Source organism: Rhinolophus ferrumequinum, chromosome 9, assembly GCF_004115265.2.
Source record: "Rhinolophus ferrumequinum isolate MPI-CBG mRhiFer1 chromosome 9, mRhiFer1_v1.p, whole genome shotgun sequence".
Classification (NCBI taxonomy): domain Eukaryota; kingdom Metazoa; phylum Chordata; class Mammalia; order Chiroptera; family Rhinolophidae; genus Rhinolophus; species Rhinolophus ferrumequinum.
The window spans coordinates 41,030,159-41,052,424 of NC_046292.1; the positions used below are offsets into that span (position 1 = coordinate 41,030,159).

The 22,266-nt window shown below is 44.1% G+C and overlaps 1 protein-coding gene across 6 annotated transcripts in view; it reads right to left on the reverse strand.

Annotated features, from left to right (window-relative positions):
* Nucleotides 1–1,155: 1,155 nt before the first annotated feature.
* DAB1 (DAB adaptor protein 1) overlaps nt 1,156–22,266 on the reverse strand; it is a 390,549-nt gene continuing 369,438 nt past the window's right edge. For 4 of the 6 annotated variants that reach the window (XM_033115304.1, XM_033115303.1, XM_033115305.1 and 1 more), the window contains 4 exons: nt 17,632–18,180; nt 13,929–14,056; nt 13,468–13,578; nt 1,156–1,449 (listed from right to left, as the gene is read on the reverse strand). In XM_033115304.1, the coding sequence (XP_032971195.1) occupies nt 13,483–13,578; nt 13,929–14,056; nt 17,632–18,180 (773 nt within the window). In that variant the 3' untranslated portion in view covers nt 1,156–1,449; nt 13,468–13,482. The remainder of the gene's footprint in view (nt 1,450–13,467; nt 13,579–13,928; nt 14,057–17,631; nt 18,181–22,266) is intronic. The other 2 variants (XM_033115308.1, XM_033115307.1) reach the window with 1 other exon arrangement.

Consider the following 22,266-nt stretch of genomic DNA (forward strand, 5'->3'; position numbering starts at 1 on the left):
CTGCTCCTGCCAGCTGTCTCTGAATTCCAGCTTCCTACCATATGCTCCAGAATAACATCTGGAAAGCGAGCCCCATCCATCAAGTTTGTCACATCTTGCACTCAATCTGCTACCTTCTCTACAGTGTAATGGCATTATTAAAAAGCATTTTCATTAACATTTATATTTACAAAAAAAAATGGCAATTTTTTTTTTCATTAGAACTCCTTAAAGCCATTTCCCTTAAATAGTTAAAGAGTTTAATGGTAAGGTTTTTTTCTTTTCAAGTTATAAAATAAAAATCCCATTTGAATTTTCTGATGTACAAAAAGGGACAGAGATGAACCATTGTGACCACAGAATCAGTTTGTTACTCTGAATATTCGTGTCACCATTGTTCCAATAGAAAGTCGGTTTTTAAGATCCAAAACCACATTACCAGGATTGTATCAGAATTATTTGGCAAATGACTTTTCTTTGAAAATGGCACGTGGAGAAGACACTTGTCTGCATAGCATCACAGCAGCAAGATATCGGAAAAATAAAAAATATCATTTTATTGTACTTAGAATTTAGAGCTTCTTAGGAAATCAGATGCATTGTTCCTCTTTCTCATCAATGGGATTTGATGTCCTTTCCTACGCACAGAATGAAGTTTCAAAACGAAAGCTGTCTTTCTTCACCAGGATGCAGAAATAGCTAAAGGGTTTTGGCAACATTCTTGATCGTAAAGAACAATCAACCACATATTTGTCTTGTGATTTCAAGTTAATTCATTTCATATGGGACTTTTTCCCCCAGTTAGATTTCTTCATCAATATCTAAAAAAAGTCAAAAGCGATACAAAAATTTGTACACCCATTAATTTTCAAACATGACAAAGGAAGGAAAGGGGGAAAATGGCAGACGAGGCCCGTGGAGTGATGAAAAAACATCATCATATGTCAAAGGCAGATGGATCATGAGATTGTAGTCACAGAGGACCTCTTGCTTTGCCTAAAAGAAGTCAGTGCCAACTTTGTTGTAACTCTCTGAGGCCTGTCGCTCCAAATTTGATGTCTCTACAGTGGTCAACAGGTAGAGAAATAAAAAGAGAATTATTATTTTGCATACTGGGTCATCTTTAAACCCACACTAGGAGAGCTCAGAATATTTGTTTGAGAAGCATTTGCTGGATTTGTGATTTAACGTTGGGTATAATTTTGTTACACTTTTGTGGTTTTTTTTGTTTGTTTGTCTGTTTTTTGTGCTGCCATAGGTATCTGCCGTCAGTTGCCAAAAACTCTTAGTTCCCTCTTCCAAACGAGTTCCATTGGGCAATAATGAATTTCTTTGCGGATGAGGTGAGGTGAAAGAATCCAGGAGAGCTGTTGTGATGCTGATTTCCATCCCAGTCCGGAAGCACCCACAATGAGCCCGCATTGATGCTATGTCTTAGGTCTGTTGATCTGCGCAGAGAGGCTGCAGCTCCTATGGATAGAGGGACAAAGTGAGACCTGCTCTTTTCCAGATAGGATTTTCTGAGACAGTTTGGGAAGGAGAGTTTGGGATTAGAACAGAAAGGTGACAATGTAGGATGGATGACCTCGGGTAATTTTTGGATTGTTTGATCATGGTGCATATCATCTTGGCAAATTTTTGTCATCGAGAAGAACTACTCACCTAGGTTCGTCCTTGTTTTTCAAACAAGATGGACTGCCCCTGTTAGGGAAATAGCATGGTATAGTGGAGCGAGCTGGACAAGCTGTGTGATATGGGCAAGAAATTTACCTTTTCTGAGACTCAGTTTTCCCAACCATGAAATGGGAATCATCCTGCTTATCCAACAGGGTTCTTGAGAAAATTAGAGATAATCTATATAAAGCATCTAGCACAGTGTTTGGCAGTAACAGGTCTTCAAAATGGTTAACAATTATCCTGAATCAGGTGGAGATTTTTCCAACACAGTTTTATGAATGTCCACTTGATCCCGCTGAAATTCCATTTCACACACTCTTTGGTTTCTCCAAGCAGTCATGACTGAGCACACTTTACAGCAAGAGAAACAGCACTTGTGCTGTTAGCTCTTAGTTAAAAGCTTCTGGGACTTGTTTCCATTCAATCTGTTGTTTCGAGTTTGGCCAGGCCTTTGCCTGTACCCATGGGGCTGCCCTGAGAAATACACAGGATTTTTACCAATGTATGACATAGCAAACCTTCAACCCAAACGTAGATGGCAAATGGTGTTTGGCTTTGTTGAAACCACTTTAGGATGCCAGTACATGTTGAAATGGCCCGAGATGTACTAGCTAAGCAGATCAGATCAATACGTACTCTGGTCTGAAGCATACATAGTCTCTTCCATTAAAATTGCCCTTATGCTGTCACTCTTGGATGTTTGTGCCAGAAATGGACACAGTCACATCTTAATTCTGCCATATTTTATATGTTAGCCTGCCTCCTACTATGTGAGTATAGATCCTTTTTATTTGTTTATTTTCTTGAACCATCAGATTGAACTGGCATTTTGTGAGCCCCTACTATGTGTCTAGCATGATGCTAGGTATTTCAAATGCATTTTTTTTAACTCATCACAACAGACTTGTAAGGCAGATGCTTTTTCTCCTTTGCAAGTGAGAAATCAAGCATAGAGAAGTTAAATAATTTGCCCATAGTCACACACCAAGTAAGTTGGGGACATGAGACCTAAAATAGGGTCCAGTGCTTTTTTAGTCTGTTACAACAGCTGGAAAAAAAAAAAAAGCCAACTCTTTAATCTGTAGTGTTGTAGAGGCCTTTGGAGTTCATAAAGCTCCCAAATGTCTTATTTTATTTAACAGTCCTGAGAGGGGCTTTTTCTCTCTCCACCCTCATACTGCAGATAAAAACGGAAGGTCAGAGAGGTATGTGATCTCCAGGTCATGGTGCTGCCTGCCTCTCATGTATTTAGTATATCACCTGGCTTGTCTTTGTTATAAAGTTGGAATATACTAGTAGATAATTTTGTCCAGATCCATCATTTTATAGCTGAGGAATGTGAAGCTCAGAGAAGAGAGCTTTTGTTTCCCCAGAGTCGCAAGGTTACTTAGTAACCAAGCCATGAATGGATCCAGGACTCCTGCCATCAGATCCAGGATGTTTTCTTCTAGAACTCATTATGTTTGTGTTCTTCCAGGGAGAAAGAGCTTCCTCCCCTTTGAGGCACCCTATTTTGTAACATAACAGAGTGCCCATTTGTGCCTCCATGCTTTCCACCCATGGAACTTCATACTGCCTTAAAATGTGAAGAATGAGTGTAATTCTTCCAAATATCCAATAACAGAAAATGTGGAAGACCATTCTTCCACACCCTACTTCTGGTTACGGCGTGCAGGCTCCTTCTGCCATTTCACATATGTGAACCTAGCGCAGTTGGTGTTCAATGAAGGGTTTTGGAATTAACGAATGACTACGAGACAGTTTTACATTCTTCACTGTTTTGATCACTTTGTCCTTAAAACCCCTCCAATTTGGCTTTATTCTCTCAAAATGTAGTCTAGCAAAATGTATAGCAAGATGACTTATTAAGCACCTAATCTAGTCTTTGCCAATGTCTTGAAACGTTTCAAATCCGTGTTGTACAGCTAAGCCTGTAACTTTCCTGTGTGTCTGTGTTCTGGGGTAGGGTGGGTGGAGCCAAGGTGGAATCGTAAAGTACAAGTATTGGGAAAAACCATTTTCTTTGCCTATGGGCTACCAGGAGGCATCTTACTCTTCCTAGGGTAGACTTCCTCAGCCCACCCTTCTTTATGGATGCCCGAAGGAGTCAAGCTGCCTTGATCTCACCCTACAATTTGCTCTATTCTAATTTTGGAAACTAATTTATTCAACTGAGAATGACACCTAAAAACAGAAGAAGACAGCAGGCTCAGACAGGGTAATTAATGCCACACTGCATTAACTTTCTGCAGCTGAGATAAATATTCACACATCTTCTGCTTGCCGGAATTTAGCTTCAAATACCCATCACAACAGCGGTAACAAGTGCAGTCAACTCCCAATTATCCCCACTAATGAAGGGGAGCAGTGGTGTGGAAAACCCCAAGCAGCAGATAATCCCAAAGTCTGACACTGTGATGCATTATCCATTTTGGCAATAGCTTTACCTGCCTTGTTACCGAATCTTAGACTGTCAGAGTTGGAGGAGAGCTAAGAAATCATTTGATCCAGAAATTTTCAACCTGACTTCTGGCAAGGTCACAGTGGGGTGTTCAGGCTATTTTCAGTATTCCAGAAAGTCTAAATGGAATCACACATTAACACAGCATGCTGGTGACATTTGTTGTTTTCTCTGGGCAGATTTGACCACATCTCTACCCTTCTTCAAATCCTTCAAAGGCCTCCCCATTACCCACAGCGTAAGGTGAAAGCTCTTTAGACTGGGCACACGAGACCCTTTAGTCTCATAGTCTATTGATTAGAGCTAATAAATGCCCCTTCCAGACCATGAATCAAAACAACCTGCCGGTCACGTCCATCATGCTTTAAAAGAAGGTTCTTTATGCCTCTGCCAGAATAGTCTCTGAAATGGATTTGGTCATGGCAGTCGCTTGCTTGAAATGACCCTTCTGACTCCTTATTACTCTGAGGACAATACAAACTCCTCAGGATGGTACACGACGCCTTTCCAATACGCTCCACCGGCCCATCCAGCCTCGCTCACCTCCTTTCCTCCTGAACCCCACCTCCCATACTCTGCTTCTGGTCAGCCTGACGTGACAGGACTTTTTCCATCTCTGCTCAGGCAGTGTCCCCGGGGCCTCTTTTTGTCCTGCACCTGGGTGTTCAGAACCAGCTCAAGTAGAAAGGCTTCCCAGACTCTTAGTACTCTGTGCAGACTTCTGTCTACACTGCCATCGTGTTACCCCCAGTACTCTCTCCATAGTGAGCCCCACCGCACCTTTCATGTCAGTACCCCAAATCCTGAGCGAGAGCTTCGAACATGGGTGGCACAGCTGCTCACAACAGGGAGAATGAGGATGTGAGTGAACGAATGAATGGTTCTTCACTCACGAGCTTTAAGCTCACTTGTGATTGACATATTAACATCGTCATTTCTAGAGGACAAAGTAGACAGAAAACCAGACGGTACACATGAAAACAAAATCAACCCCCCAACCTTTGACGTAAGCGGAATACCCTGTTTTCTGGGAGGTACAGTGGAAGAATGAAAGCACACAGATTGGAAATCAGGCGGATCTAGGTCAGTATTCCCGCTGCCAAGTTCCTGTAGCCAGAGTCCACCAGGAGCACACGTGCAGCGGAACAAGTGGGGTGATCACTCACTGCAGGGAGGGCATCTGCAAGGGTATGAGGAAGGGCTGACCACGGGACTGGGCTTCTGGTAGATGACTTGGGGGAGGGTCAAACAAGGTTTTTCTCTGGGTTGGATGCTCTGAGAAAGGGGGTGTGTGGTTATTTTAATAAATCTTGAGGGCAGAAAGAATGGAGCAAGTTAAAGCTGGAAGGACGCTTGGTCATTTTTATATTGTGGACACTATTCATGTTCTGCCTGTGCTCAGCCGTGGGACCGAGGGGTCTTGATGTGTATTAACCCATCACGGTGGTGGGGTGACCTTGTCTGATGCTGATGTTCCCTGAACCTGTTCATGTTTAACGGAACCCAAAGGCCTACCTGCGAGGGCTGGGCCGGCTCCCGGCTGTCAGGCTTCTGCTCTTTCTCCGTGTCACCCACTTAGTGTCCCTATGGCTCTGCGAAGGTTACTTAACTCCTCTGAGTGCCAGTTTCCTCATCTGTAAAATGAGGCTAGGCTTCCTCTCTGTGAGAGGTGTGTAAGCATTGACAGAGCAAATACACGTTGGTTGTCTAGCACAGAGCCTGGCACAGAGGAGGTACTCCAAAAAAAAGGTTACGTCCCTTAAGTCTGGGCATGTGGCTTTTTGCTTCCTGTACAGAAGATGGTTTTAGGCCTCTGATCACCTGTAGGTGGCTCTCCAAATTGCTTCTCCTTTGAAGCACATAGGGGCCACTGCAAATGGGCTCTGTTATGAAACCTAATAATGGCGCTGGATCAGCCTGGGGAAACTGCAGAAAGCACAGGGTGGGGGGTTCATCTAAAGAGTCTGGTTGCAGGGCCCTGTGGATAACAGAGACCACTTCAAGTATAATTATGTGCTTGCGGACAACAGCCAAGTAGCATCACAGGGAACAGTTGATGCTTAGAGAAATGTTTGCCGTTTGCGAAGGTCTTTCTTTCCTGTGTCACCTGTGACCTCACTTGGGCATCACAATGAGGCTGTACCCTGAGCCCATCTCCATTCACCGAGATGAAGCAGCGCTGCTCAGAGTTGGGTGACTTGCTCAAGGTCACTCAGCCAGCACAGGGCAGGGCTGGGATATGACCCGGTTTGCTCTTATTTTTAGCTTTTTTTCTATTGTGCTAAAATGTATACAGCACAGCATTTGACATTTTAATCATTTTTAAGTGTACAATTCAAAGATACTAATTACATTCACTCAGTGTTGTGGAACCATCACCACCATTTCCCAAACTCTTGCATTACCCTAGAATCTATACCCATAAAACAGTAACTCCTTATTCCCTTTTATCTGCAACACCCAGTAACCTCTAATCTAGTCTTCATTTCTATGAAGTGACCTACTCTGATTTTTAAATCAACTTCATTGAGGTATAACTTACATACAATGAGACGTTCCCATTGAAAGTGTACAGTTTGATGAGTTTTGACAAACGTATATAATCCTGTGTAGCCCTCCCCACCTACTCGAGCTATAGGATAATTCCTCACCCTAAAAAGTTCCCTTTGGTGCCCACAACCACTGATCTGCTTTCAACCCCTATAGATGAGATTTCTAGAGTTCCGTGGGAACTCACCCAGGTCTTTCTAAGCCCACTGTCCTCTCTACTACCATGTGTTCCCTTCGTAAAATGTCAAAGCAAGGAGCGTCCTCTGTCTCACAGTTCATTTCTTTCAGGAAGAAACTGAAACTCCCAGATTTGAGGGTTGTTTTTCCCAAAGTCCACAGGAAACAGTGGAAAGCCAGGAGGGCAGCCCAGGTCTGGATCCCATTTCTGTGCTGGATTCCTCACTTCCCCACCTGTCCCCCGTTGTTTGGCTTGAAGTACAGGAGCAAATCGTTTCCTATCCCACATTATAAATGAGCCCCCTTTGAAATCCACCTAAATTGGGCTTATTACTTTGCATCTATTTAATTTTTATTGTGTTCATTTTTGAAAAGCTTGGCTACATCTAGCAAAGGTGTGTCCAAAAAAATTATAGTGGATAAAAGACATGGCATGCTGAGAAAGGTGGTCTTGGATGTAAGGTCAATGTGTACCAGGCAATCTACTTGTTGAGTGGGCCCATCTGTGGCCCATCTGGGGGCCCGGGGGTGAGGTTAACACTGAGCCAAGCCAGGGGTGAGCCTGGACCTGGGGGGTGAGCCAAAGCTTAGTGTAGTCCTGCCAAGGGAACAACTTCAATCTCATGATCTTCTAGTCCCGACAGTGAGGCCCAGCTCTCTGGGGTTTTACATTTACTGGCTTGGCAAATGAAAAAGGATGGTGGTTACCAGGGAGTGTAAATAAGGCTGAAATAACTTCAAGTTCAATCGGAAGATATAAATAGGGTCATCAAAGATGCATGAATTTTAGATCCAGAAAGATCCTGGCAATCCTCCTAACTACCTCTATGAACATAGGCAAGAATTTCACCTGGACCTCAGTTTCTTCATCTGTAAAATGGGGTTGGTAACATTAATAAATGAGCTCAGAGAACATGGAGGATTTTAACAAGTGGTGGGAGTCTTTCTTTCCTTTTTATTCAAAGGAAAGAAAAACAACAACAACAACAACAAAGCTTTCTAACCACTTCCAGCCTGAAAATCTGTCCTTCAGGGTAGAAAAGTCTTCAGAACACAGGATGGATTTAATGATAATACCTTAGAGATCGATGCTGCTGTCAAACACGCTCACTTCCTGGGGTCTTGGATGTTGAAACTCACTTGGTGAACACAGAGATGTACAATCTGAGTTCCCAGTGGGACTGCACATGTTCTGATCAATTTTGCATTTTCCCATCAATAATGATGACGGACACAAACTATCTGCTTTGCACGTGTATGGCATCTTTCTTGACCTTGGCACATAGCAGATGAGGATACTGAGGTTGCCGACACCAGTTCTCAGCCATCAGCAGGAGGGCCTGTCCTGGGTAAGCTCTTGGCCTTTAGGAGTGGGTCCTGGATCTCAGGCCGGTTGTCTCCAAGAACCTAAATGAAGTCAGCCTGTTTAAGGGACTTCGGTCCTGTGCTTTGTTAGCTGGGAATAAGGACAGCCTGGGGAAGGGGTGCTGTTGGGAGAGCTTGTTTGAGGACTAGGTCTCAAACAAGGGTGACTGAGAGCACGTTAGAAGGTTCTAGACTGCCAAAGCTGGAAGGGCCTGTGGACACTGTTTTACAGAAGAGGAGACCAAAAGTCCGAAATGAAGCCATCTGCCTCAGGTCACACAGCAGTTAAGTCGAAGAGAAGCTGCTAGGACTCAGTTGTCCTGGTCCTATCTGTGCGCCTTGAGCTATTTAACCTGGGTCTGGATTTAAATCTGAGCTCCATTACATGTGGATCTTCTGGTTTTAGCAAGTCATTAGCCTCTCTGCCTTACCTATCATATTTGGGAAGTGGGAAGAATAGAAATACTGAAGAATGTTCTCCTGAGGATTGAGTTAGGCGCTGTTTATGAAAGTGCCATAAACATGCGAGTCACTTTTAAATATATTTTATTAGTGGCAGTTAATGAAAGACAATTGTGGTGATTTTCTACAGCGTGGTTTTAGAGGCACCGAGTGTGATCCAAATCAGAGGGCAGCAAACTACGGTCCATTGGCCAGTCTGGGTGACCACTTGTTTTTTATATGTCAAGTATTACTGGAACTTAGCCACACTTTTTGCTGCTTTCCTGCTGCAAGAGTGGAGCAGATTAGCTGCGACAGAGACCGTATGGCCTGTGAAACACAAATATTTACAGAGTTTGCCGACCTCTGCTCTAAATGATCAAGTGTATCTAGTTTTGCCCACTCCTCCAGTGACTTAAAGCCATGTTGAAATCTTGCTCTCTAGTCTGGTTTTCTCTGTTGACCTCCAGAGTCTCATCTGCAGCCACTACTGGCATCTCTACTTGGATGTCTCATAGCCACCTCAAGTTCAAGTGGTCCCAATGTAAATTTGCCTTATTTCTGCTCAAGCAGGTTGCTCAGCTCAGTGGTTGGCACGCCTGGACCCCTACGTCAGGAACCTGGAGATCATCCTAGATTGTGCTCCTTTCCTCACCTCCCATTTCCCTTCAGTATTAACTTCCTCCTGCTTTTATCTTTCAAATAACTCTTGGCCAGAAGCTCACCTCTCCATCCCATCCAACCCTGCCCTCAGCCAGACCCTTCACATCTCCTGCCTGAACCATTCCAACAGTTTGGGTTGAACTTCCCTCTGAGTGCTGTGTCCATGAAATGGACAGATTGTTTTCTGTTCTCGTGGCTCTTTGTTTTAAGGCTCTGTTGTTTGGTTCTATTTAAAAATAGAATAGTAATAATAATCCCAAGTACATGTATTTCACCATCAAAGCTTACAAAGCTTTCATTTTCATGCTACCTTCCGATTCTGGGAGAGCCTTGGGAGAGAGCTGGTCTACATTATCCATATTTTATCCATATGAGGGGACCAAGGTTTAGAGGGGTTAAAGGTTATCTGCTTTGGAACCATAATTCAGACCCAAGTCCCGTGAGCTCTGTGTGCCTTTCTTTTCTTTTTCCACCTCATCCCCTGAGCTTTTTTTTTTTTTTTTTTTTTTAAGATTCTTCCTCCCAGAGCATCTGAAGTTCAGCTTTCTTTTCCCTTGAACACCAGAAATCCATCAGGTAATATTTTAGATGTCTTGAGTTCCCACTATGAAGATCAGTATTTAAAAAATGATGGCGACTTACTATTTATGGCAATATCTATTGTTGCTAAGGGAGACAGACCAAACAATTCCCTCTTGTTACACACGCTATTTTGACTTGACAGCTGGGAAAGTCTGATAGGCCGTTTATTTACTTAGCCGTTTAACCAAATAAATGTTTTCATTTTTCTTTCATCTCCTCAAAAGCTAACATTTTGCCCTCAAAATTGCTCCAGCAACACATCAGTGAAGTATAAATTACCTGCCATTCCCCCATCAACCATTATAATATTATTTTGGTTCTTTCTTGTCCCTGTTGACCAGTCTTTCCAAGACACATGATTCTCCCAGGCAGAAGGGAACGAAGTAATTGAAGGTATTTCTCTGTATTGCTAATACAGAAATGCTGTTCGAGATTGGCCCTGAAGCTTCCCCTTCAAGGATTGAGTCCGTCTGTTTTCTCTTACTGTGACGCACCATGGCTTTAACTTATCAACAGATGTCACCCCTACCTACTCAAAATTGGGTGGGTATTTCTAATAAAAAGCAGTTGGAGATAATGGTTGCAAGGGCGATAAGAAAGATGGAACTCTTGCTTTCCAACTGTACGAAGGCACAGGGGAAAATAAAGCCACGGACGTTAACTGTCCCTGTATGTTATCCCTTCTCCAAATGTCTGGGAAGGCACTAAGAAATTACAGTCAGTAAATTTCCAGTTGGTTGGATGGGTGAATGGAATGGAGATAGAAAGATCCAACGTGGCTTGCGGTGCCATTGATGAAGGGGCCCGGAAAGGCTCATTTGGACCCTCCTTGTGGGGGTCTAGGGGATATGTCTGCAAGGCTGGCATCAGCCTCTTGCCATGCGTTTCCTGATAGGCAATTGTAAAATTGCCAGGCTAAGCTTTCAAAGGGAGAAAATTGCTTTGTTGAAGATTATAGTCCAGCCCTCCTTTGGAGCTAGGAGCCATGTGTTATGATTTACGTGTGGATATAAGATTGCTCATTTTTGGAAGTGAGAGGTGGCCGGTGAGGCCCTAACTGGGGTCATTTTGATTATGGGACAGGGCAGGCCAGAGAACAAAGAGATGGGTTTTTCTTTGCTTTCCCAGCTCAAAGCTGTTTTGAAGCATATTGGAAATTAATTATCCAAAGATATAAAGTACAGAGCAAAACCTCCCTGCCAATGGCGTGGTAATTATGGCAGGATTTAGTCAACATAAGAGCTAAATGTATAAAATCCTAGGTAGCAGGGAACTAACAACTATGGAGTACTTAGGATGGTGATGGTGGTGGTGGTGGTGACAGCAGCTAACATCTATTGGGTGCTAAGAACTCCACATACAGCACTCATTTAGTTCAAACAATAACTCCATGAAGCAGCACTATTTTTACCCTTACTTTTCAAAATAAGATAGACATATAAAATCTTAGTTCAAACAATAACCCCATGAAGCAACACTATTTTTATCGCTATTTTTCAAAATAAGAGAGAGATACAGAAACTCTTAGTTCAAACAATAAAACTACGAAGTGGCACTATTTTTATCCGTATTTTTCAAAGTAAGATCGATACATAGAAAAATCTCACCAGGGTCACACAGCTAATAAGTGGTGGAGACAGATGCTCAACTCAGAGTGTCTTAGTCCAGAATGCAGAATTTTAAGTTCAGTTTTAAGCTGAGTACTGAGTGTCTGCCTCCACGCCAGAGGCTCAACATATGCTATCTCGGTTAACATAACATATAATATAAGGCCCTTCTAGCAGATGAAGAAACCAAGATTCAAAAGAAATTATGTCCTTGCCCAAGATTTCCCATTAGTAAATAGCTGAGCTGGAATTTGAACTCAAGTTCCAAATCCGGAGCCCTTCTCACTATACCATGCTATGTCCATTTACAACTCAGCTATGACTTGGAGTTCTGGATGGAGCAGCAAATGCAGAACAGACGGCAGCCCCACAGAACCGTTCAGCTTGTATGACTGTCTCAGGCTGAACAGGCTCATAAAGATGAGGGCTTGATACATTGATCTGCAAATGATGTAAGTCATCTTTGTTTTCTAGAAGACCTTCGATTTTAGGATGATGTTTGCTATTATCCTGATGAATGGCTCTTGTCACCTCTAGTTCATTCGTCAAATGTTTCAAGGCAGGGTTGGGCATGTGAAATAAAACAAATGCAAGGGGTAGAAAACCTCTTGAGGATTCTTCTCAAGGAGGCCACCCATAATCCTCAACTTTTCTGTCTTGGAATATTGACTTTGCCTTTAATTCACCAGCTCCCAAATAGCGTGACAAGACTAAATTTTTCAACGGGTATTACCTGGTTTTGTGGGGCATGATGTGCTACGATGTGCTACTGGGTTGATATAAAATGTGGCAAAATACACAGTATGTTAAGTTCTTTAATCATAAAATCTATTAACAAAATGCACTTTCAAAGCACTGTATTAGCTTTCAATAACTGTCGAAATAACTTACACGTGAACTGAGAATATGATTCTGGGGTAGCCTCAGAATCCATTCATGAGCAGTGAAAACTATTTACCATTTTAATGGTTTTGATCACGCTGTTTAGGCCTTCCAAAGGAGCTCTGTGGGTACGGCCTTGCAGCCCTGCACGTTTATGGAAAACTAGGAAAGGATTTGAAAATTGAACACATTTGTCAAGGAATGACCTTAGAAATCATGTCTGGGTAACAAGGTGTACTTCTTCTGTCTCGGGAGAAGGTTCACTTCATCAGCAACTCTTTCTTTCGATCAAATCAAATGTATTGAAATTCAAGTGCCAAAAGCCACTTCTGGTAAATGTAAGTACACCTCTCTCACAGTAGCTGCGGCTGATGGAATCTGAAGTGGTTTGGTGGCAAACCACATGCTGCAGCACAGGTGCAAACTGCAGAGCCTCAGAAGCGAACGCCGCCTGTGTTTGGGCTCTCATTTCACTGTCACAGTGGAAAGGGTGAGGGGCCTACCCTCTGGCTAGACGAAAGGGGCTATCACCACCTTACGTCTCTCTCAATCTTATTTCAAGCACTGCTTATTTTTGCTTCTTAGTCTGGCTTCTCAGTGTGGTCGGTTGGTGACCTCTTCAGATCTGTGGAGTGTAGGCAAGTGCAGTGACACTTTGCTTAAAAGATTAAAGCATCTGGACCACGTCGCACTGAAAATTGATCAGGGAGGGCAAAATGTGACCACCTTGGAACTGATGCGTTCAGAAACCGCACCCATGCTCAGTAGTATTTACCATGCCTCGTTCTACCATCACCACGTATTACTAATAACATCAGAACGTTTTAGTAATAACATAATGTGGCCAGGCCCCATTCCCCACCCTTACCCCTGCTTCCCAGTATATGTCAAAGGTCATGCATCCATGAAGAAAAATAGGGGACAGACAGACACCAGGCAAGGAGAGATGATGCAAACACTAGAGAAAGGCTCAGGTAAGGAGAGGGGTACAAACATCAGGGATGTAACTTCAGAAGCGAAGAACAAGCAAAAGGGAAAGCAGATGGACTGAAGGATGAAGGAGATAAAAGGACAGATACCTACCCAGACCTGCGCTATCTAGCTACCGGCCTGTGGACTTATATTATCAGCACTGGGCTCCCCACTGGGCTCCCCAAATTGATCACTGTTGGCTGAGGCCTGTGACCCATCAGGCTAGAACACAAGAAGAGAACACTTTTTTTTTTTTCCAACAATTGAAAACACAAGACAGCTGGGCAAGCTTTCACGCACACATAAAATCAGTTATTTTAAGGCAGCAACTTCAGTTAGAGGACGCCACGCCCACGAATGCAAGAACTTGTAGGAAGCATGTCATGAAAGGACATTATTTCAGCTGCTCATTTGAACATAAAAGAAAGCCCCTTACTAACCCATTTCGCACTTAAGCATCGGAGCCAGCATTCTTTTCTACTCTGTAGCTTTCCTCATGCGTTGTCCGTATAGATACAGAAGTTTTGATTTTAAAGAAAAACAAAAACAGAAAAAACACACTGGTCACTTACAGCTTCTTGGTCTTCGCTTTTGCTGGGACTTTCGAAACCCTCTTCAAAGATGTCATCTGGGGTAGGATCACTGGCGTGGGACGCAGATGATTTGGATGGAGAGCTCTGTCTCGGGGCTGGAGTTGGAGCTGCAGAGACCATGCAAAGAGAGAGAAAATCCTAAGTGTCTGGCTGCAACCACGCGTATCCCACAGAAACCTCAGGGATCTGGTGATGTGTAAGTCAAATCACAGGATTCCTTCCTATCACAGGTCAAGCCAGTTGAGCCGTTTAATACCCCCTCTGGACATACGTATCTTGTCCTCTCATATACTTGAGTGATCAGGAAGGAGCGGGCAGATGGGACAGGCAGTGGCTCTGAAGGGATAGTCCCTGGGTCATCAGCCACATCTCGGCCCTTGTTAGAAATGCAAATTCTTGGACCCCCTCCCAGACCCACCGAATCAGAAACTCTGCACACTCAAGTTAAGAACCACTGGACTATAGTGTGCGTTCTTCTCTCTTTCTTCACATCATACAATTAATTCAATAAGAACAAGTAGATGAGAGGACAATGATATACACTGAGGGCCTTCTGCGTGTCATATACCGTCAGAAATGTTACAGAGACTTTGTCTAACCCTCATAAAACCTTAGGGGTAGGATTATTCCAAGTTTACAGATAAGGCAAAGGAAGACTGCTAAATCGTTCCAGGCTACACAGAAGAAAACTGGTAGAACCAGGTTTCATATCCCGTCACCTAGTAGGTATTAGGTAAACATGTACTGAATAACGAGTATCTCGGTGATCTGGGAAAATGGATGGAGCTGATGGCAACTTCACAGCTGGCACTATATTCCTCATTCTACAAGGATGTGCACTTTCTGTCCTGGCCTTCCCCCCCTTTCCTGGTCACATTTGTTCCAGAGGTTTATAACAAACATACCATTTGAAACTACTCTTCCTTTACAAATTTCTTATTTGGCGTTGAAAATACCAGTCACTGGCTCGGACCCAAGTAAGGGAGTGCCGTGGCTTGAGTTAGTAGCTGAATTGCAAATGCCATTGATAAGGCCTCCCTATCATAACTTCTTATAAGAATTTACAAAATCTGGCTGCTTACCAGACAGCCAGTGAATATAAAACTGGGCGCCTTCCTTTTGCCTTGATGAACCTACCAGCATATTTAGAACAACAATACTACTCATGGTGTGCCAGCAAGCTAGACACTGTGCTAGGGCACTTGGCAATCATTATGCTCTCTAATATAGACAGGTTAGATGCTATTGTGCCTACTGGTTTTGTTTTTTATTTTCCTGATGAAGATACTGCAGCTCAGAGAGGGGAAGTGCCTTTCTCGGGGCTAACACAGCTATACAATAGGAGCCCGGGGATTTAACACAGGCCTGTCTGACACTGTCCGTTCACTGTGCTTTTTTTCTATTTCTATTTGAGGTTTGCTTTTAGTCCAACTGACCCTCCACTCAACCCACTCTAAAGGTGATGCTGCTGGATAACAGGATACAAATGTTGGTTTCACTCATGTTCTTTAAAACATTAAGGTTTCCTCTAATTTAGAAGGAACTCTGCTTTGTTTCAGGAGATGATTATGGAACAAACTAGTTACAGTGGGTTTAAGTGAGATAAGCTATAGGAAAACACCCTGATAAGTGGTCGGCATTTAAAAATTGCTAGTGTAATTCGAGTCTGAATTGTGTCTGACGTGGTTTATTGCTCATGAAAGGCGGAGAACCCCGGCTGAGCTGCTAATTCTGAGAGGTACACTGCTCACACTTACAGAATGAAATCAATGGGGAGCAGGACTAGGAGTTTGTTTACGCGAGCATCTTAACTTTTAGAAGGTTTTATAGCATACCTCTATAATCTAAAATAGTGGTTTGCAGTCTGGGGCAATTCCACTCCCAGGGGATATTTAGCAACGCCTAGTCATTTTTGATCGTCACGACTAGGGAGCGTATGTCTGCTACTGGCGTCCAGTGGGCAGAGGCCAGGGCTGCTGCTAAACATCCTACTATGCACAGGACAGCCCCCACAACAAAGAATTATGTGGCCCAAAATGTCAACAGTGCCAGGTGCAAAACCCTGCTCGGAAACACAACAGTGACGGAGTAGCCTTTGTTTTGCTTGTCTCATTCTCTACCACCTTTCCCAAACGCCTCCCTCTCCTGTGCTAGATACTATGCTGCCATTATGGGTAGTGTAGGAACGATTAGGGTATGTTCCCTGTCCTCGAAGAACTGCAACTCCCCTCTTTTATTTGTAGCTGGCACACTGCAAGAGAGATACGTGTTTTCAAAAGATGCTCGCTTATTTATGTATGACTGTCCTTTATTGCGCGTTGCACTTTTTCTTCACTGGAACTCTGTGAGTTGCAGTTCATAAGATGCCCCCACTATGTAGGTCACCTGGCTCGAGGGGAAGTAGGTTGTTTGTACACATAGAAGGCGTTAGTTTTCAGAACAGCATTCCAAATCTGGCTGAAACGACCCTTTCTAATTATGTTAACATGAGATTATTTTTTTTTTGTTGACAATTCACGGTGTTGGCCAAGCGGTGATCCATATCATCTGTGACAGTAATAAAAATGCCAAACTCATTGTTCCATAAGCCTTTTCTTTCCCCTTATCAACTGTCAAGGCACAGGTTGAATCATCAGACACTGTCTGCAAATGGTGTGGACTAAGTATAGGTGTGCCCAGGGGTATCTGGATTCTGGCTGCATGGTTCTGGTTTTTCTGGATGCTTTCAGGGGAAAAGTGAACTGGGTTAGAATCACTGAATGCAGGAACTGAAAGGAGGCAAAATGCTCACTCCGTATTTTACCCATGACACAGCTGAGGTTAAGAGAAGCCACGCGCTAGCCAAAAGGCACAGCCTGTGGTGGCAGAGCCAAGGTTAGAACCCTGGTCCAGGAAGCTGCACGAAATCACTCAGTATGCAATGATAATGATGATAAAACGACTTCAAACTCTGTGAGGTAGGTAATATTTCAGTACATGTACCACTGAATCCTTTTAATAACCCTTGCCTAAGATAGAGGAGGAAATTGAGGCCCATAGAAATGACTTGTGTGTAGGCACAAAACGAGTAAGTAGTGAAGCTGCTGTCCAGGGCTTCCTGCTACATCATTAAGTTTTCTCTTTGACTACCTTAAGTTTTGAGTCAAAATCGAACTTCGGTTATACCAGCTGTAGGAGGCATTATGGGTGTTCTATCTCTGCTCTAAGTTTCCCCCTGATCTTAATTTCCTATTCTAAATTTTTATCCTTGTTCCTAAAAATTCACACCCATCATTCATTTTTATTTCATTTTTGATCTTTGTGTCCTAGCTGGGATATGCATCCATGAATGAATGAATGAGCAAATGAACAGAAACCCAAGAGGCCAAGTGACATGGTAGAAAAATAACAGGCTTGTATTCACTTCTACCACTGTGTCTATTCTCTTTGTCTTTGAACCTTTCATTATCTGTCAAACAAGTCTCACAAAACTTGTCATAAGCATTGTTGTGAGTACAAAAATAATATAGATATTATAGTATGTGGAGGAGGGGTGTCTGTCATAATTGGTCCCTAACAATTGGTAGCTATTATTAGTAGCAGCAAGAACATAAACAGAGAGTCCTGTTGAACGTGACTGAGATGAGCGCTCGGACCCCAGACACAAGACACCCCTCTCATCGGGTTCATGACGGGTACTCACGTGAGTTGGTTGATGGTGTGGTAGAAGTCACAGGGGTCAAGTTCAACTGGGAGATGTCAAAGTCATCACAGTCATCTGTATCCTGTGCCACCCCGACTTTGTTGAAGTAACTGGAGAAGGCCTCTGAGGTACAGGTGAGGGAGGGTTGGTCGGGTTTGCGGGAGGGCACAGGTGGAGGCTGGGCCATCTGGAAATCTTTAAACATTTCTTTCCCCATTTTCTGCCTGGGCTTGTCGGTCTGTGGACTTGACCTGGCGGAGTCACCCGTGGCTGGGACGGTTGCAAGGGGGGGAAGGGGACCTTGGAACATGGCGGCTGGCAAAGGCATAACAGTTTGTGTGGGCATGAAGGCGGCGGGCGGAAACTGCCCCGCCACAGCTGGCCAGGGCTGCTGAGTGGCGGGGAAGAGACCCGGCTGGCCCCATGCGATGGGCTGAGCCCCCGGCATCACCTGAGCGACTGGTGGCTGAGCACCCATGGCGATCTGCTGCTGGACAAGGGGCTGCTGGCCCCAGAAGGATGGGAGGACGGCGCCCATTGCGACATAACCTGGTAGGGTGAAAAAGAAGAGTAAGGCACCCCGGGAGACAATAATTCCTGGAGTCTAGTGATTGGCAACGAGGTAATGAGAAACTACGGAGTGTCAGGTTGTGTGCTAGGGACTGGGGATGCAAAGATGAGTAAAGCAGGAGCTCCTCTTTCCATGGAGCCTGGCTTCCAGAGCAGGGGTCCTGGGAACCTCTCGAAGGAGATGCCTCCTAAGGGGCAACTAGAATGCAGCAAGGGAGCAAGCTGGTCAGGACACAAAAGCAAACAGCAAACATCCCCCAGTATCCCAACGAGAGGTCTTCCTGCATGCCACTCTCGCTGGCCGCCGGGGGAGACACAGAAAGCAGGATCAACACGATCCACAATCCGCCACCTGCTTCCTTGCCAACCAACCAACTCCACTTGCTAAATGCAATCGTGCTTGCTAGTTTAGCCACGGCAGTTATATCAGCGGCCAATGGCTAACTGGTTACAGCTGACGGCCATCTACTACCCGAGCCAGCACCTTTCTACGTGAGGTCGAGAGCCTGGAAACTGCTTTTTGGGGCTCTGTCCCCACAGTCAGGCTCTTTGTTGGAGAGCTGGTTAGAACATCTTTCTCTTCAGCATCGAAGCTATGTGCAAAGTGAACAAAAATCGGCATGTTGGCATTTTAGAGGTCAAGGTTAAAATTCAGAGTGCCGATTCTTATCTGTGGCGTTTGGGTAGCTCTCTAAAGCTCTGTCTCCTACTCTATAAAATACTTTCAGCCTCATTGGGATGGTTTAACAATTAACTGAGATTATGGATTTAAGGTGTGGAGCACTGCACCTGCCACAGAGTGAGCAGTCAGTAAATGTTAGCAATTAGTACAATTTGAATCAGAGCCTACAAACATGCACTTAATACCTTCCTTGATATATAACAGACATGCAATAAATGGTAGCGATAGGTATTACTATTCATGGTTTCTGAATTATGATGCCAATTTTAGACATTATAAAAACAGATCATTGTCCTACTCAGGAACACTTCGAATAGCAGTACAGATTGGCACCGCAAACATACAGGGGTGCATTCACATATGTTACCGTCATGACTATTTGCTGTGTTATTTCCTTCAGGTGAGATACACTCATTTTAAAAGAAGCGCAAGTGACCTTGTTTTACAGTAACAATAGTAATTGTAGCAATAATAACAATAATTTCCACTTATTAAATGATTACAATGTGCTAGGTGTAGCATTAGGTGCTACACGTTCACAAAATCCTTGCAGGGTAGGTATTATTATCTCCATTTGAGGGATGAGGAAATTGGTGCTCAGAGAGGAAAAGATCCTCGTTCAGAGTCACACAGCTGGCACGAAGTGGGATCAGGAGCTCAAAGGAGGTCACCCGCCCCCAAAGCCTGTGTGCTTTTCTCTGTACCACACTGCCTCCCCCAGATGGCCAAGGCCGATTTCTGATCAGAGAACCCAATAGCCACAGGAATAGACGGTCGAGCGTGGCAGACGGACGACCAGGACAGGCAGTACAGAGGGTAGACAAGCTAGCTTTGCCTGGCCTCTCAACACACATGATTTCATGGCTGTCAGGAGGAATTTGCAGGTACAAAGCAGCGAGACCAGGAAAAAGGGAGGGGTGGGTGAAGGGTATCCCAGTAACTTCCAAAGGGAAGACAGGTGGGCACCACGGTACCAGTCATGCCATGTCAGTGACTCCACTGAGACCAGAGAAATCATGTGCAGGTGCCCCAGCCTTAGGTCTACCTGACCTTCAACTAATCGATAAGGGATGGAGCCAACATTGAATGCCAGGCCATTTCCTTGCAAGGTAAGAGGAGGCTCCCGCGTGGCCAAGACAGGACGCAGAGAAAGATTAATCTTGATGTTTAACTGAGCCGTGTTACATGATTTTATGGAATGAGGCAGGGATGTCAATAAACAAAACAGGCAGTATCCTTATGAGATCACTTTAGCCCTAACGCACTGAAATAAGAGGGGTGCAAGAGGCATTTGTGCTGACATTTAAAACTTGAAACGCCTGTTGCCTTGCCCATCATAATAATGCAGTGACTGGAACTTAACAACAGACTAAGAATTTTGCAACTTTGTTTTTATCTTCTGAGTTACTTGAATGAGCTCACAGGTTCTCAATGAGAGTGATACCTCCCCGTAACGGATGATTAGGACATACGTGCGGTATGTTGTTTGGTTGTCCTGATAACTTGGGGATGGGTACTTTGCCATTGAAGGGGCCAAGAGCATTGATACAAGACATCCTGTGATGTGTGAGGTCCACGTGCATTAACAAAACACTATCCCACTTCCTGTTCATGATTATTTGAGTATAGACTGAACTTTGAATTAGCGTGTTTCCCCGAAAATAAGACTGGGTCTTATATTAAGTTTTGCTCCAAAAGACGCATTAGGGCTTCTGTTCAGGGGATGTCATCCTGAAAAATCATGCCAGGGCTCGTTTTCCCGTTAGGTCTTACTTTTGGGGAAACATGGTACATAGAATAGTCAAAGTTTATTTGCACAGTTTTAATGTACTTAATTTTCCAGGAATGTAACACTGAGGGAAGACTGTTACTTTGTTTTGTTTGGAACACTGTCAATAGTTTTTCACGAATTTGGAAAATCGTGGTCCCTACCAGACACTTCTTGTGCTATTTGAGCCAACCTGACACTCCTGTATAGTCTGTACCTGTGGTGATTGTATGTCTAAGTATACACACCTGACTACTTTGTACGTCTTCTAGTGTGGTTGTGCCTGGGTATTTCCTTATTGAAATACATATGTTTTCGTTACAAGTTAGCCTTCCTTTATTTCTTCCTTATATTACTATTTGGGCATCACATTGACTTCTGAGAAACTGTACAGATGGGTTATATCATCTATGAATTTCATTTCATAATATGACAGCTATTTGTTGTAAGAAGGAAACGGTGACTCTGACAGTGTGGAGACCTGCCGGGGGGTCTTGCAACCACCTCAACGCTGATGTCCTCTTGCTGCATAGATGGAAGGCTTCCTCTTCCCCCAGCCTATTTTTGGCTTTGCTTTCATTCCACCCTCCTGTGTGCCACCAGAGGACTGTTCTAAAATGCACATGTAGTGCTTTAGTGTCCTGAGCATCAGGTTCAGATGCCTGAGCTTGGCTTATGAGCCTTTGGGGGTCAGCCCCCTCTCCACCTCTTCCTCCCCATTTTCAGTTCGAATTCCTACTAGCACCCTTTCCGGTAGCAGCTGCAAACAACCCTCAACCTGTTCTCTTGTCTCTGTTGGCCCATCTGCCTGGGATGCCAACCCCTATTTATTGCTACACGTGGCTACCCCTTATTTGCTCTTTGAGACTCACTCAGCTCAGCATCACTTCTAGACTCAGTTGGTTCTCCTTTGCTGGGCTTCCGCAGCCCTCTGTTCATCTCTCTCACGGCACTTCTCATACTGCTTTGTAATTGCCTGGTGATTCTGTCTTCGCTCAGTAGACTAGAAACCACCTGCTAGCAGGAGCCCTTGATTTTATCACTCTCCCCCGTCGGTGTCTAGCATAGTTTTGGGCACAAATCAGCTGCTCCCTAAATGATTTAGATTGGAGAAAGGCTCTATATACAGGTGAATGAGTGATAGAATAAATGTCTTCCCTGCATTTTTCCAAGTGTACAATTAAATTTCAAGATGCATAAGTGCTGTGATCTCTGAGGATTCTACTGATGGTAGCATGTAGCAGGGTTTTTTTTTTTTTCCCTATCTTTTTTTTTCCCCCACAAGGAAAAAACAGATGGGCTGTGCACACTTTTCTAGAGAGAGCTATTAGCATGTCTCTCTGGCCTCATGCCATCTGCTTCAGACCAAAGTACAATATTCAAAAGAAAAAAAGGCAGCACAGGGTAATTGGGTATCATGTTTGGGAACTTGCAGGTCTCACTCGTTTTTTCCTGGGGTGGGGAGTGGGTCCGCGCAGCTTGGGCTTCCCCCAGTTCTGTGAACTAAGCTTCTCTGGCCACGTGGCATGGTGCATGCCTGATGGGACACCTCAGTGGCAGGGCTGCGCTAGTCCTGGACGAGGGAAGCCACTTGGTGGCTGCCACTGCAGCCACA